We start from the raw sequence: 17081 nt of genomic DNA, 5'->3' as shown, positions 1-17081 counted from the left end.
CCACAAAGATTAGTTCTGGGAAAATAATCTTCTTTCTGCTGCTGGTGAGAGTACATCACCCCTAATCAAATCCTGCCGCCGCGTGATACCCACCCTTGCATTTGAGCACCTCTTAAGAACAGGTCATTTATATTTAGGTGCTTAAGTACAGCCTAAAATGGCTAAAATTACAGAATCTACTTTATAACAACTAGGGTCAGCTTTCAATGACCAAAATAATTAAAAAATTGCTTTTTACTATTTATACTTCACTGCTTTGTGCATTTTCTTCCAGAACTAGATTATGAGAAATCGATTGTGGCCATTTCACTCGGGACATTATAAGGCTTTAAATGCTCCAATGTTTGGGTTTGTAGGTAGTACAGAGGAATGTTCTCTTGCTAAAAAATTCAGACTTTGGAGTTTTTATTATATTTGTTTCAACACCATGGCCTTAAGAAGGCCAAAATAACACTGCCATAAAAGTGAAGTACTCTGCTCAAGGATATGGCTAACCAAATGCACAGATAACAGGCAAACTCAAAGCTACAGATAGATAAACCTGCTAAACGTCAAAAGATCAATAAAAAAACATCATTTCCAATGGCATGGTTTTTCCATCAGGCTTACAAGAGGGATAGATATCATTTTGCACTACAGTACAGTTTCTTTGTATTTACAAAGCTTCCGTAGAAGAAATGAACCAAGAAATTTGACCTAGAGAGATATGGTAATTTCATCTTTACTCAGATACAAACCATAGGGTTTTATACTGAAATAAAACATTTACGCATAAACGCACACAGTCACTTGTCAATTAGTTATGTGTTGCTTAAATAAATATACATGCACAACTTCAAAGCAAACACACTGACAATTCTACTCTAAAAAAGAGCAACAGGCTCCTTGATGCCCAAAGTCTTCTCTCCATAGTTACCTAATTATCCTGGTCTGTTGGCAAAGTTAGCTGATGCTTATCTTACCCTGGCTTCTCTCCTGCTCTCTCTTTCTGCCTTACTGACAACTCTGTTGCTTCTTTAAAAAAAGGCTGTTCACTCCTCCGAATCAATTCTCCCAAAATCTTGGCTCATTTCCTTCCATCTTGACTTTCTCCGAGTTTCATTTTTCTGCACTGCTATGTACATAAAATACACCGTAAAGTTTCATAGCTTGGACTTTCTATATATAACATCCCCACTCAAACCATTCCTCCATCGTCCACCACCCTTTGCTCTTTGCAGGTTTTTAAGTCATGGTGCCCTACTTGGAAGCATTCTCTTCAAAAGCTTCATGTTTAGAAATATCCCCACCTCAACACACACACAGATCCCACCTCTGCCCTTCAGGAATGTACAGATTATAGAGAAGAAGGAAGAGAAGGGGGAGGAGAGGGAAGGAGGGGAGGGAGGGGGGGGAGGGGAGGGGAGGGGAGGGAGGGGAGGGGGGGGGGGAGGGGAGGAAGGGGAGGGAAGGGAAGGGAAGGGAAGGGAAGGGAAGGGAAGGAAGGGAAGGAAGGGAAGGGAGGGAAGGAAGGGAAGGGAAGGGAAGGGAAGGGAGGAAGGGAAGGGAAGGGAAGGGAAGGAAGGAAGGGAAGGGAAGGGAAGGGAAGAAGGAAGGAAGGAAGGAAGGGAAGGGAAGGGAAGGGAAGGGAAGGGAAGGAAGGGAAGGGGAAGGGAAGGGAAGGGAAGGGAAGGGAAGGGAAGGGAAGGAAGGGAAGGGAAGGGAAGGGAAGGGGAGGTAGAAGTTTGCTATCCTATGAAATTATCCCCAAAGAGACACCTTGACTGTCCAGTACCTGTGTTCCCACCTATGAAATTCACTTCAATTATGCCTGGTCCGTTCAGTGTGCCACCACTCATTCAAAGACTTCAGTTAGTGCCAAAAGAAGCCTTCATTTTTTTCTGAAGTACGCCACAGCTTTGTATATTGAAATCAACACTCAGAATCCGGTAACTATTTCAGCTTGCAACAGCAGTGGTTTTGGAATTCGTTTTCTTTTTGTTTGCCAACACAGCAGTACCACTACATTGGTAGTTAAGCCATGCAGACAGAAATACAGAAAGGTTGTATGCAAGAGATCTGCTGAAGGAGGACAGTGGACATGGCAGTGTATCCTTTCTGCAAACATCTGGAACCAGCATGAGAAAAAAACAGCTTACTGGTAAATGAGCTCCTGTAGCATCATAACCTCACATGAAAAGCAGCGGTGATCAAAATAATTCAGTGGTAAAGGTTATTTATTTCTAGATTATGCACAGAGCCAGTGTGCCACTGTAAGACTGATACCTATTCGTCACGCGTCTCTACTTACAAACTAGCATTTCAAGCAGCATCGATACCCATCCCTCCCCAGATGACAGTAACTAATTATATTACAATTTTTATATCTATAAACTGCTAATATGCATGTTATCCTGGGTTCCTAGATACTATCCCTGCCTTTGTGCAGGCTGTATGAAGATGGTTATTGACTATCCAAAGAACTGTTTTCCAGCGTTGGTGCTTTTGAAGGGCTGTGGATTATTTACTGGAAAAGATGTAGTACTTTTATTCCAAAGATACAGTTGTGCCTTTCCAGCTTTAATTAAGTTTTGAAACCATACTTTGAGGTTAGGTGTTTACACTTTAGATTGAAGATTCACGGTGTGGAGGTAAAATAATTTAACCTAAACCATATCAAAAATCAGTGCCAGTCTGGACTAACACCTTACAGCCCAGACTCCTCTTTTCTAATGCTGCTTTAACCAGTAGCACAGGCAGGTTACATGGTTCCCCATTCCTAGGCAGAAGTGTGAAATGCAATTTACACCTTTTCTGTGCAAGTGCCTACAGACATTTATGTCTGAGAAACTCAGCTCTAGAGTACAATGCAAAAGATCAGTACACCTCTTTGATAAAGGTTTCCTCTTTCAAAATGTTCTTAGTGAAACTTGAAGAGTCTGAAACAACAAAACCATTACTCACCTTTCAGCTTCTATCATTGCTATGTTTTGAAAGAGGCAATGGATCTCGTTTCTCTCTCAGAAAGCTTAAAACCCAAGAAATACTTCAACTGCGGTAAACAGAGGTAAAAAAATCTAGAGAGAATCTGCCTTTAATCTTTTGCATTAAGAAGGAAATGATTTGGGGATCTTACACTGCTCTGGTGAAATTCCACAACTGGAATAGGATTTGATGGAATTTCAAGCCTCTAGTGATTAACTGTGGAGAGAAGCAACGCACGTAATATCAAAAAATCAAAACTACATCTCCGAAATTCTCCAAGGGGGAGAATAATCCATCTTTTATACTCTATAGCAAGCTTTTACACTACAGTTTAACAGACAATAAAGTGAATGCCATGTTGTAGAACATACCATAATCTGAATCCATCAAAGCATTGTGTTCAGATAATGTTAGAAAGATCCAAGAGAAGCCTACAAAGATCCAGTGTTGCTCTGCAGCCTGCACACAGCAGCTGGGGGTGGAAGATAACTAGAAGGCCATATGACCATCCTACACCTAATGCAGGACTATCTGAATTCAGAGCATATTCTCGAGTAGAGTATCCCAAACTATGGGGCTTCTTTCATCACAGCCCTTGGCACATGGCATCCATAACCTCTTCCTCTCAAGTGTGCGTGTGGCGGTGAAGCAAACTTCACCCAACCAGCTAAGCTAACAACCTTGTCCAAGATTTTTTGTAAATCAAGGAAATTAAAAAGAAAGGGAGTAACGAACGAGTACCTTATGCCATCTGGGAAAGAAGCATACTCTATAAAACTGTCTAGCTCAAGGTAACCAAGATTTAGACCAGTGAGGAAGAATGAATATTTACTGAAAATGAACTTCTCAAAAGTGAAATATTAAGAGCGTGAAGGTATCCCATAGGGACAGACTGGTTCTCTGCCTCTCTGTCACCATGTGGCACATGCATTTATGTCAGGGCTCTCTTCTGTGACCCATCACGTGTAGCACAGAACAAATCATTGTAGGCAAGAGAAAATTGAGTTTTTGCTAATATCTGTCAGTTTTAGCTTCTTTCTGCCAATTCCTCTTCCAGGACAGTGTTTAGCAGAATACTTTCTCTCAGGCTACAAGGGCTGAAAATAGGAAATTGCTGATGATGTGTAATTGATGGGACATAAGAAGTTGCCAAAAGCAAATGTTTTCTGCCAAATGTGTAACTTTATTCACTTCAACTCTTTATCTCAGCCATAAATTTGATACCATCTGCCTAACTTCTTCAATTTTACTGTTCAAGAGTAATTTCACAATTACTCTTTTAATTTTCTTAAATTCCATAGTCTGCAGCCCTAACAAGCTGCAAATCAAGAATGCATCCGACAAGCTATTTACCCTAAGCAAAAATTTGAGAGGGGAGGGAAAAGTATATCCTGATAATCCCATCCCACTCATACCTTCAGTATGGACATTTTATAAAAACAATGTAATCTTCAGAGTTATTTTTTTGCATGAAGTAAAAAACCAGCGCTGCTTATTTTGGAGAACCCGGTAGTAAAATATTGTGTTCAGAAAGAGAACGAAAATTAACCACCCCAATCCCAAACTTCCCCCAAACAAACAAACAAAACCATACTGCTAAATCAGAATATAAGGAATAGGAGAAGGAAGTAGAAAGTATTTCAGAACAGTAACTTTCCTCTCCAATTTCATTTCTTCACTTTAATGACATAATACTGAAAAACTGAAGTTAAAAAAAAATCCACTTAAATACAAGTTGAGGATGCCATTCCTTGCAAATCGCCAACAAATGGAATGGAAAGTTTCAACCCAATGAAAATGTTTTTCCAATTTTCACTTTGCTACAGAATTGTCAGCAAAAATAGCTTTATGAAACATTTCACTGTCAATGATTTATCATTTTCTGATATAAAAAGTTAGGCTGGAAGCCGCCTCATCAGCTATAGTAAATAATTTGTGCACAAGCAGTACAAACACAATACTGCACTTAACAAATTTCACTTACAATAAAAATGCACCAGGAAGGCAGCATTTTCTATTTGGTCTGTTTTTAAGGCAGCTTTTTGCCTTCGTTTCTCCAAATATATCTCCAATGGGTACGATCCACCTGCATTCACTTAAAATGTAAATTTCATTGGGGTACAGTTTTAGAAGCATAGAAGTAATAGTAGATCTCTTTCAGGAATTTCTTATCCCACCAAATTTAAAATATACTAAATGTATGTATTCTGCATTATACATAGCTTGAGAAAAGAAAGACTTCCAAAACAGAGATGCTGGTCGCACCCTTGAAAAGCCTGCTCTTTAAGAAGCACCCAGAAAAACTCAATTCTCCTATCTTCCCAAACATCCTTACCACAGGGCTTCAGTCTCCTATAAGGAATGATCCCCAAAAACAGCGTTGCAAAGTATCCTGAAGGCCACCACTTTCCAGCATCTGGAGAGAGTAGTAACAAAAACTGAAGAAAAATTTTGGGAGCTGAGGAGACTTTCCTGGACTTTCCTGGTTTCCACCCAAATCCCTTCTGCAAGCATTGTTTACAGCCAATGGTAGTCTTAAACTTCAGCTTGAGCAACATACACATGGTTGTGTGCAATTCCCAAATTATATAGCAACGGGCACAGGCCTCCTCATGAATGTGAAGCTATGTGTAAGATTACTGAGTCAGGAGCTTCTCACATTAAATCAAGGTTTCCAGCACACTGCTTTGACCACAGCACGTTTCACCAGCGTTTGCATCAACAACAGGCTGTACAGGCTCTCTTCACACCCGTTCTTACAAATAGTTTCAGGTCCACTACGATCTCACTACACAGAAAGGTATTGCTACCTAAAATGCCCGCAGCGACTTGGACCTCTGGAAGTCCAAACACACTGTGAAACCACCAAATTCAATCTCCAGTTTGCTCAGGCAGAACAATGGCTAAACGACGTGCCCAGGACAATACCACTCTGGAGTCAGGAATGCTCTGCTGGCGTAAGTACCAGCTAGTAACATTCACATTATCACTGGTAAGAAGCAAAGTACTGAAAATCTTAACAATCATACAAAATAACCCATGGGCTTGACTGAGTGAGTAGCCATGAGCTCAAAGCAGAGCGTTACCACATATTTGGCATCTTTTCCTTCGTCCTCTCTGCGAGCTGGGTTCCACCAGAGCAAACAGGCCCAGCCACTGGACACAACTCGCCCATGATGGCCGAGCCACCATGCAGTCCCCTACAGGTAAAAATGCAGCTTTCAATGGAAGTCACGTATTTTGGAATGAATATTCATGTACTGCTACTATTGAAATCTGAAGTATTCATAAGCTCTGATAGTTTTGACTACACAAAGCAGGTGTTCCAGGTTGTGTGTGTGTTTTGTTTTTTTTAACATAATCAAACAATACAGAACTTGATGAAATGCAAGGACTTCCACAAACTCAAAAAAAAAACCATTAAATCTATGTTTATGCCTGCCCTTAGCATATCACAGTATTTTAATGCTTTATTCTTGGTGCCAGCTGGTGTGTTTCAACAGAGTCCTGCACAGACCTGGCAACTCTTTAACTTCTGCCTTTAGTTACACTCTCGAAATATTTAGTCTGTGAAAATAGTGCAAAGTGTTAATATTTGGAAATTGTTTAGAAATTTCTGATGTCACCAACCCAACTATAATTGCACTATTTCCAACCTTTAGTGACAAAATGAACAATCAATTTAATGAGTCTATAAAGTCCCCCCCCACACCCCCCCCCCCCCCCCCCCCCGCAATATCCAAATCATGGTATTTTACTCTTTTATTTTGTGATTTTTTGCATGAAAATTAAAGCACGGTGTGATTGGAGCAAATGGTAAGCAATGCTTGTGCCAGCTCAGACACCATTTCATGATTTCATATAAAAGCAAAAGCTGATTTTAAAATTCATGTGCGGCTGTTAGCAGCATTAAAGATGTTGGTATGGAATTTTAAATGGCCATTTAGAAACGTAAAGCTAATTAACCAGTCTATTATAAGGAAGGACTAGTTTATTCTGGATTTTCTAATGCCACTGAGATGGGATTCCTTTCTGAAAGACAATACTAAACACAAAACAAAACAAAATTTAGTAGGACTTTGATGGCTGTAGCTAACTTTTACCCTGAAGATGCTTTTAGCATCCACATTGCCCAGACAAGCACAGATTTTCACCCTGTTGGAAAGGCAGCTTTTAATTCAAGAAGATGCCTTCAAAGTAAAAAGCCAGCATATGCAACCATCCACACAGGCATGAGTTTGGACTGTGCCATAACCTCCTTTGGATATATCCATGGTTCACAGTGATGTTTACATATTTTCAGGACATTTTGCAACCCCGATGGCTTGAGCGCATGCTTGATACCACAGTGTGATACGACGAACAGAATCCTAAATCTTCAAGGCGCCAAACAATATCAGCATGCTTACTGCACTGATAATTTACAGGTTGATTTACAGAGCACTGCAGTCACTAACAGAGCAGAGAATGAATTGTGAGCTTCCATACGCTGCTCAGGATTGCTGTGAAATTTTTATAGCCCACTTGCCTTTTATTCCAAAATGAATTTAAAATGTGATTTTTCATGCAATTGTTTCTTAATGTGCACTAGTAATTAATTTGCTTTAAGTTGTCTAAGATTTTCCTAACATGATAGATAAGCTAGACTCTACTGCAATTTGTACAATAGGCTGATTTATTTCCTCAAGGGTCCATTCTCACACACAGAGAAATATTTCTCCTTCATAATTTAGAGGACCTCTGAGGTTATGATCAACACTCCTGCCTTTCTCCTGGCTCCAGCCAATTCTACCCAACATTTGGAAGGATTCATGAACTTCTGAGTAGACTCAGCACGTCATTGTAAAGGCACAGAAGAAGACCTCGTTACTATTTGCTGGCATCGAGGAGGGAGCAACATGAGTGAAGGAGCCACTTTCCTGCTCTCATCGCCCTCTCACTTCTGACATCCTGATACAACAGCCCACGGGGAAGGTGACATGGAGGAAAGACATGCCAAACTCTCAAAAGGTTACAATTTCCTTCCTCAGAATGAACTCTACAAACTGAAATGGCAATAAGCCATTTTCCAATCCACACTCTAAAATCTCCATGACATGAAAGTGTCCAGGTCACTTCCATGCAAACAGCTACAGTACTGGGAAACATGTACGTGACACAAAAATCTGCCGTGTGTGTTTAGTATGTGCAGCTTACTATGCATTCTCTCCCTTCCATGGCTCTCCAGCTCCTCCAGAAGTCTGGATTACTGTGTTTTCTCCCCATGCTTTTCTGTGCACATACTGCTGCATTTCTTGTTTGGTCTCTCACACACCCTGTCTTGCACTCTTATTCTATGCCACTCTCTTCTCTTTCTTTTTTTGCCCACAACTCTGACATACTGAAATTTCTGATCCTCTAAAGACCTCTCATTTCGTTCTTCCCCCTAACCCCACCAATAACCTCCTCCCCGATAAAATCCTTCCTTTTTCCTACCCACACATAGCTGGAATTGCTCACTCTTTTACTGCCCACAGCTCCTGAAGGCTGTGTAGGAAAGGAGGGCAGAGACCAGCCTCTCTGGTACGGACTGTTTCTTGGTACATCACACTTTCCCCCCACAGGAGCTTCTCAACAGATACTTCTCTGGCAGGGTCACAAAGCAGGCTGACAATAGCTTTCCTCGGCTGCACAGGAGATGCTTTGATGGTAATTGACTCTTCCCCAGGCAGAGTATCAAAGCGCGAATCAAGGCTTCCCTGGAATTTGGATTTGGTTGCCTGAGCTAGAACAATAGCAGTGAGGCTAGACAGGCTTCGTAATGGCTTCTTCTTTAACTTCTGCCTTGATTTTTTAGAGCTGCCTGTCACTTGGCATTACTACCGTGCTTGCTGACCAGTGATATGTTTGTTTTCTTGCACTCCCTGCTTTTGTGCAGCTGTATTCCTCCATGGATTCCTCTAATACCTCTGCTGTAAGCTCTCTGGGGCAGGATGATTCTCCCACCATGTGCGCAGCTCAGTACAGTGGGGGCCAGAGCCTCTTCAGAGCTCTGCTAATACGCAGCATCAAACCCTCAGGTCTGGTCACAGAAAAGGAAGGGTTGTATTGGCAGGAAATCAGACTTTTCCTTACTCCCTGTTGCTTGCCTACTGCCTTGAATCAGACAGTGCAAAAAAGGGAAGTGGGCAGGATGCGTGCAAGGAAGGAGTTGAAATGGTGCCCAAGTGAATGGAAAGTATCCAGATGGCTGTGGTAACTCACACGATGGGAGTCAAATCAAAACAAAATGAAAACAAAACCATATGCCATGTACCCTCCGCTCTCTTGCTCTCTTTCTCTCTCTGCCTTTCTCCTGGCTGTTGCCCCAGGTCTTGCCATCAGTACGGATAATAGTGTTACTCAATTACGTGTATGTCATGAATAACAATAACCCCTCTTTTACATTAGAGATTAAGGATTACTATTATTCATGTAACAATGATTGTAACATGAACCACAAAATTATACTCATGTAAGGGTCAAGGAAGTGTAAGGGTCTAAAAGGGAAGTTGTATTTCTTCATTAAATCCTTCTTTTTATCTGGTACGCTGTATAGTTATAAAAGAGAATATTAACTTTACATGTCTATGTTGCTATATGCTATAGAAATATCTACTCACAACCTGCTTGTATCTCAGGGGGAGTATTCAAAAGCATCATGGCAGTGGCAGCATCAATGTCAGGATCTGGAAAATCAACCAATAAATACATTATTTACAACTGGTCTAATCTTTTCGCCCCCATTGCTAAACTATAGGTTCAATCGAATCTCTGCAGTGAAAAGGTGTAAGAGTTCATTATTCAGATGGCTCTTTGATCCCACATTGTATTCACCCCCAAACTTGCATGTGATCCCAATACTGCTGCTGAGTAGAGCACAGTGATGAACGTCACCACACCATCCTTGTGTGTGCACGATAGCACATCAGCCTGTGTTAGCCTCACGAATTCGCTGTTTAATTTTGTAACGAGTATTTAGATTCCATTACACAGGATCTGTGAAAGCAGGTGCAACATCACAATTTGGAATCAGCACAACGGGATGAGCTGACAGAAGAGAGGGAAAGCGTAAGGACACACCTTCACCTGAGCAAGTACAGAAGACGATGCTTGGTCTTTTTCATTTGTCAGTAAGGATTTCAGTGATGTCTGAGAAAGTGTTGGGAGCAAAACTGCTACGATTTAGAGAGAGAGAAAAAAAAAGAAGCTAGCATTTCACTGAAGCACCAACTTACTTGCATCCTTACCCACTGTCACTTTAATATAAGCAAAAATCATCAGCCGGCTGCTGTTATTCTTAAATTGGTTTCTGAATCCATCACCAACAGTCAGTTGACAGATGGCAAGTTATAGAGACAGAACAAAATATGATCCTTTTATAACTATATTCACTTGCTTCACACACAGCAGCACGGCTGCTATGGAAATGTGGGTAGCTATGACAACAGTAAACAACCCAAGAACGGCCACTGAATAAGCTGAAAAGAACATCTGCCCCAGCAAAGCGTCCCAGCTGCCCTGGGGCGCAACTCGCTAATCGTGCCGCGATGCCGTGTGACAGAGAAAGCCGCCTATGCCATGTCCAAATAAATGAAGTGTGCAATTGAAGCAGACATAAAAACGCACACCCTTGCCGACTGCTGCCTCCGTGCTGCTAAACTGAATGACTAATGAGTACGGGTTTGTTGTTTTTATTTTTATTTTTTTCAGCTTGTTAGTATTTATGCTAAATTGCATACCAAAAAATTCAATTTACTGCTAATAGCTTCGTGGCACTTTATTTTGGCTATTATGTCAGAAAATTACTTTTCACTGTTAAAAAAAATATTTTGTACATCTATATATTTCAAATCTGTTTCCAGGAGAGTAACAGGACGTGGAGCAAAAACCTTGCAAGTTATTAACAATACAAATGGTGTAGAGATGATTTCACCCATTAAGAATAAAAAGGGATTTTTTACTAGTTTAAGTATGTACTATTTTGCTGTGATAACACAGCTGGAAATACAATCCTAATATGGCTACTCTATTTAATTGCTAAAACAGTAAACAGCAACACTGTAGTACGTGGAAAACTAAAGTCAGAGTAGCAGCAGACTACCAGTGTAAAAGGTGCAAACATACTGAGGAGCAGATGCCTGTCTGTGTCCTGGGCAGCTGAGCATATTCTTTTCCAAAAGTCACCAGCAGACTCCTCAGAAAAGCAGCTTTACCGACTTATGTTAGTTTTCAACTCTGAAGATACATCAAAAGCAATATTCCTGCTGCAAGCATCTGTGCTGCAAGTGTACTCCCGAACAGTTTAACCCTGAACGCATGCCATTTTGCAGCACTGGGTCCAGACACCACACAGACCACACAGCAAAAGTTTCCCTTCAGTCAAACTGAAGAGAGATAATTTGCCTAAATTAAAAATAAAAGGGGAAAAAAAAAACAAAGAAGCCCAAGATAGTAGTGCCAAACTAAACCAGAATTCTCCCATCTCTTTCACAACATAAAGGACTGCTAGAAGTTGAATTTACTGTCATAATTTGTACAGCCAACTTCAGCATTTGTTTATAGACCGTTCCTGGATTTTATTTTCTTGTTTTACTTTAAATGAAGTCCCACTACTTGCTAACACTGTAGCATAAAGTTAGTTTTGCTGCTGAAAGAATAAAAGGGCACAGCAGAAAAACAACAACAACAACAACAACAACATCATTTCATATTGACTTCGGGTTTTGTTTGTGCAACTAGCTTCTGTGTTTTCAGATAAAATTGATGCAACCAGTCTATCTTGAAATGTGTATTCTTAGCCTTCGGACCACTAACGGCACCACCATGTTTCTGTAATGACTTCATGACACTAATACAAGCTGTTTACAACACACCACTGCATCCAGAGCAGCTGCTTTCCAAAGCACACCCGTGATTCAAGCCCATCCGCACGTGCTGTGGTGCCTAGCTATGTTTATATCGGTATGCTCCGGAGGACACCAGACAGCTCCATGAAGCCTCAGCAGAGCCAGGCACCTGTGGTGGCGTCAGCAGGACCGAGGACAAGGTGCTTTGGGTCGTCCTTCCACAGACAGAGGAGAGAGGAGGGCCTGGCTGCACAGGAGGAGGCCTCAGCTAGGTCGGAGAATGAATGCGCCAGACTTGCTCTGGGAAGAAACCCGAGCAGTAGGTGAGGCCGAAGACAAGGGCCTAGGCTGAAGAGCGGGGCTGAGGTCATGCACAGCACTCAGCAGCCACAGACCATACCAAGAGGTGCAGGAGTAAAGTCCGAGGGCAAACTGAAGGGCCAGTTCATTCTCACACAGCAGTTACACTCGCAGTCTGGAGGTGCACTTCTGAGAGGGATGCCAAGAAGACCAGAAAAGATGCAGTCATGAGGAGCAGCACTGAAGGAAGGCGAGGGCAGGGTGCCCTTCCTCAAACTGCTGCTTCCCACTCAGCCCCGTCCCCCACCAGTGCCCTCAAGCCACCAGCCCCTTCCCCACAGGTGGGGACTCCATGAAGTCCCTCCCAGGCCGATCATCCTGCTTCTAGTAGCAAGGGCTGACCTCGGGGGGCCCTGACCAGCACAGTGACAAGGGTCCCTCTCTGCATTGCTGAAGCCCTGGATTTCCTAGCTGACTTCCCTACCCCACTTGAAGTGTCTGTGATCAGCACAAAGGCTTTTGAAGTTATTAACAGTGGGTGGTGAGTGAAAAATGATTGCAGGAACAGCTTTCCCTAGGAAACCAGGTTAAAAATAACTACATCCAAAGTTTTGGAGTTTAGAAAATTAAATAAATATTTAAATGAATGCATTTGGGTTTCTTTTTGCTAATTAAAATAAGTGGAGAGTCGACTCAGTACACAAACTGCGTTTTCACTTTTTGCTAGTGGCAAACAGAAGAGGCCCAACTTTCCCAGTGAAAAAGGAAAGTAAAGAACAAAGAAGAAGGACTGGGGATGTTTTATGAAGAATGAAGAGTCAAAGTCTCAAACAGGCAACATCAGACAGTGACAAAAATATAGTGACAAAAAATTGCCAGCAGCCACATCCTCCCTAACAGACAACTGCTGCCTCATCTGCTCAGTGCTTCTACACACCCTGAAGTTTCAGAGCTCGGTGCCCCATCCCCAACGTGCCCTTTACAGGCTATCAGAAAGAACCTGGAAGAAACCCTAAGCACTTACATGAACTCGTAAGGCATGGAAGCATACATCCCAAGGCGGTTCAAAGCCAACGTGGTGCAGGAACTCCAATACAGATGTAATACCCCCCCTAGCAGTGGAAGCCTAGCATTGCTTTTGCTAGCATTGCTTTCAAAGACAAAGCTTCCTTTGATGAAGACAACATCAAAAACAGGTAAGACACAAACCTCATAGCAAGTGTGTTTGTTGCATTTTAGGGTCAAGGCCCTATTCGGCGAAGTGTTGAAAAGTGAACACCAAACCTGTAAGCAGCATGCAGTTTTTTACTGAGGAACTAACCTAAAATGCATCACTTTGTGGAATTATGATCCAGTGCATGTTGTCAAGATGTGTTTTGAGCCAAATCTACACATTACCTATAAGATTAGAATCTGTCCTGCACTGACATGAGTGGCAAAATAGTAGGCCTGAATATTTTGGCACGAGGTTATATAAAACATCCAGCAACACAGAGGATAACCTTTGGGTAACAGACTGTTTATTCTGGAATGGACAAAAATAATTAAAAACAAATAGGGTACCTGAGAAAGTTGGATGTGACAGCTGTCCATCTATTGTTTGTGATCTCTGATTTGAGTTCATTTCATAGAGAGAGGAAGTGTTTATAAGAATTAATATGATTTTCATTATTTGGTGTTTTTTTATTTCAAGCTTTTATCTGATTTCACTGAATGCTTCAAATCCAGCCCCTTCCAACTAAGCCACAGTAAAAATTAGAGTAACACTGTCCCTCTTGATTTTGCTAGAAGGTATTTATTTTTACAGCTATACTATATGGTTTTAAAGAAAATAGCAGTTAAGGCAATTCAAAGCAACCAGGACCTGAATTTTCAAGCACAGATGCCTACTGAGAGACACTTAAGATGCATATTTAGGTAGTACTAAAATGTTACTGCCAACTGATGTAAAAAATACAGTTAGTAAACAAACTGCACCATCTGTACACCGCAACCATTGCCATGTTATCTCATCAGGAAGGAATTTATAAGATCTTCTTTTAATTTAAGGTTACTATATCTAAAATAGAACTATTTTTGTAAAGAATTTCACTTCACCATTCAGTATTGTAGCTTTCAACCCCTTCTGTTTCTGCAACAGCATCCTCCACTGCTTTTTTTCAATTCAAATCCTCTACTCTAGCTGGCATGCATAATACTTACAGCCACTCTATTCAGAATATAAAAGTCCAGTTTATTCCTTTTCTACAAGATCAGTCTCTTTATTCCCTGCCTCAATTCCTAGTACAGCCCACTCCTATACCTTTTTTGTGGTCTGATTCTTTGATATTTTCAGTTTTCACCCGCAGGAAAATGTTGCAACAGCAACACTGTCTCCCACCTTTTACCTTCAGGCTTATTAAATTGCAGCAGAGTGAAAAGCAGCTTGGCTCTATTAAACTTGTCTGTTAATAGATGTGCCTATTCCCTTCCCACATCATGATGGTTAACCTTGGTATGAGTCAGGTTAGGTCAAAGATATGGAGACAATTAATAGGGTGAAGGCTTTTATATATATATATATATATATATATATATATGATTTTTTTATTTATTTTGCTTAATGACAGAATAAGAACTTAGTTATTAAAATAGAACAGCAAAGTACAAGATAGATAGAAAGAAATACCTGAAGAGAACTGTAAATACAGTAACTGTAAAACTCCTTGGTGTAGGATGCCACTGAGTCCACTTCTGCGTTATTTAAATAAGGTTGAGTAGCACTCTTAAAACAGAGTACTTGTGGCAGCATACTGTAAAATAATAGGATTCAGAACCAAGAGCTTGGGAAGAAACATGAAATTATATTCGTACCTCAACAACAGTGCACAAAAAGACCAAGAACAGGAATTGTGAAAGCTTACAGTAGAGGCCAGGAGGAAGTTAGTTCACTAGTAATGCAAAACTGGTCTGGCAGTTAGTGGTTCTCCCTCTCCTTTGAAAGGATCTAGTATGAAGCACAGAAGACAAAAGGTATGGGTCTAAATGAACCATTATTTTTTCCTGTTTTAAGTTCATTTCTGGCACTGCCAAGTAAGCTACTGCATAAAGAAACCTGAGAAGACAGATAAAGTCCAATTTTAAACAATACAGCGCATTTAAAACAGAAACCTTCTTCCTGCTCCTCTGTTTGTTGAATTTATATCATCACAGATCTACTGAGGCAATTTCCATTTTCTAACAATACCATTTTATCAGCTGAAAAACTTTACAGTTACCACATATTCTCATTAAAAACACTAGTTTAGTATAAAGAAAGATAGGAGAAAGAGTTAAAGGTCTTACAAATGCCCAAATTCAGCAAAAGGTTCATCTATCGCTTTGAAAGCTGTATGAAAGCAAAACATATCATCATAACTTTTCATCTCTGCACTAAAGATTAAGATTAATTAACTGTTAAAAGAAAGACTAACAACACTGATACGTATTTTACCAGTGCAAGATAAACATCTTAGAGACAGCTGACTACGGAGATATGAGAAATACATCTTCTATATAAAAATGGCACATTACAATACATTCTCTGCTTAAAAACAGGGGAGATGTTTGCTTTGTTTTTATTTCTTTAATTTTAAAAGCCCTTTTCCTTTTGCTGTGCATTACTGCAAGCTTCTTTTTCTACACTGAAGGATGTGAAAGTAAAATCTACCCATTGCAAAGGCAACAGTAAAGACTTAGTTGACTCCATGCGGCCTGTGCAGCTGGTGGGACTGAAGAGAAAACATCAGCTGGAGAAAGCACTAGCCATGAGCCTAGCACAGAAGAGAAGAGAAACAATTTGCTGTTCCATCATGTACTTACCTAATTCATGATCAGGAATTTCAACCATCTTCTTAACTGATTGCTGCAGCCTCAGCTTCTACAGTAGAATACGGGATTGTGAGGGCTCCAACTCCTTGCAGCCTTACAGGTTGCACACACTTTTTTTTTCATCAAAGGATACACACACACACACACACTTTGTCCCCAGTTATACAGATATGTGTTATCTCTAACTGGGACATCAAAGTCATCAGTGCTCGAGCTTTCATAATGTCCCTGCTGCTAACAATGTTTTTTCTTCCAGCAAAGCTGGAAGACAGATGGCAGGAAGAAGCCCTCTACAGAACTCAGACCATTTAAAACCAAATAAACCATACCTTATTGTCACAGACAAGTGTTTTTGTAAGCATCATTTCCCCCTCATGCTATTTCAAAATCACATCCGTCCCAAGCCAGCCACTGACCTTGAGAACCGCTCATGCCTTCCAGCCCAGCAAGTGCAAGGCATGCTGGCTGGGAAAGAACCGCCACTTCTTGCACTGCTGGAGAGATCCTCAGGGAAATGCTTGTGAATGCCCTCCCCCCCCCCCCAGCCAACAGTTGTGCAGGAAAAGGTGACTTTTGGGTACTTCTCAGCAAGGCACGTCTCCAGGAGGGCTTCACCCAAGCGTCCCACCTACTGGAATCATGAGGGTGCAACCCATGAACACAGCGAAGAGGCAGATATAAATTCCACATGGGATTCAGGATCCACTGAGCAAACAGAAAAACGTCAAATAAACACGAAAACAACAATGAGAAAGGTTTTTCAGTGATTTGAAGGAAAAAAAATGCTACTAATGATGAGGAAAGGGGTCAGGCATGTGACACTGTCAGCGAAAGGACTGAATATATTGTAACTAGGGAGCCAAATGCACCAAAAACAACAGCAAAATGATGAACAAAAACCCAACAGCTAAATAGCTGTGTGCTAATAAAGCAGGCAGACTGACAATAAAAGAGGAATTCAAGGTACTAGTGTTATTACAGGAAAAATCACAAACAGGGTGGAATAGCAATTACTATTGAAACAGGTGTCAAAAGGTCTGGTCTTTTCAGGGAAAAGAAATGCAGGTTTTATACGGTAGGATACTGTCATGCAATAATGAA

At 41.0% G+C, this 17081-nt stretch overlaps 1 protein-coding gene across 13 annotated transcripts in view; it reads right to left on the bottom strand.

The window, feature by feature from the left end:
* FOXN3 (forkhead box N3) overlaps window positions 1-17081 on the bottom strand; it is a 200236-nt gene that overhangs the window by 19836 nt on the left and 163319 nt on the right. For 6 of the 13 annotated variants that reach the window (XM_040560105.1, XM_040560098.1, XM_040560102.1 and 3 more), the window contains exon 5: window positions 9606-9671. The exons of 4 other annotated variants lie outside the window; for them this stretch is intronic. In XM_040560105.1, coding sequence (XP_040416039.1) covers window positions 9606-9671 — 66 coding nt within the window. The remainder of the gene's footprint in view (window positions 1-9605; window positions 9672-17081) is intronic. 3 more of the 13 variants (XM_040560107.1, XM_040560103.1, XM_040560106.1) reach the window with 1 other exon arrangement.

The sequence above is a fragment of the Cygnus olor genome, chromosome 5 (assembly GCF_009769625.2).
Source record: "Cygnus olor isolate bCygOlo1 chromosome 5, bCygOlo1.pri.v2, whole genome shotgun sequence".
Classification (NCBI taxonomy): Eukaryota; Metazoa; Chordata; class Aves; order Anseriformes; family Anatidae; genus Cygnus; species Cygnus olor.
The sequence above is the reverse complement of the archived record's forward strand: the minus strand, read 5'-3'. Positions and strand labels throughout refer to the sequence as shown.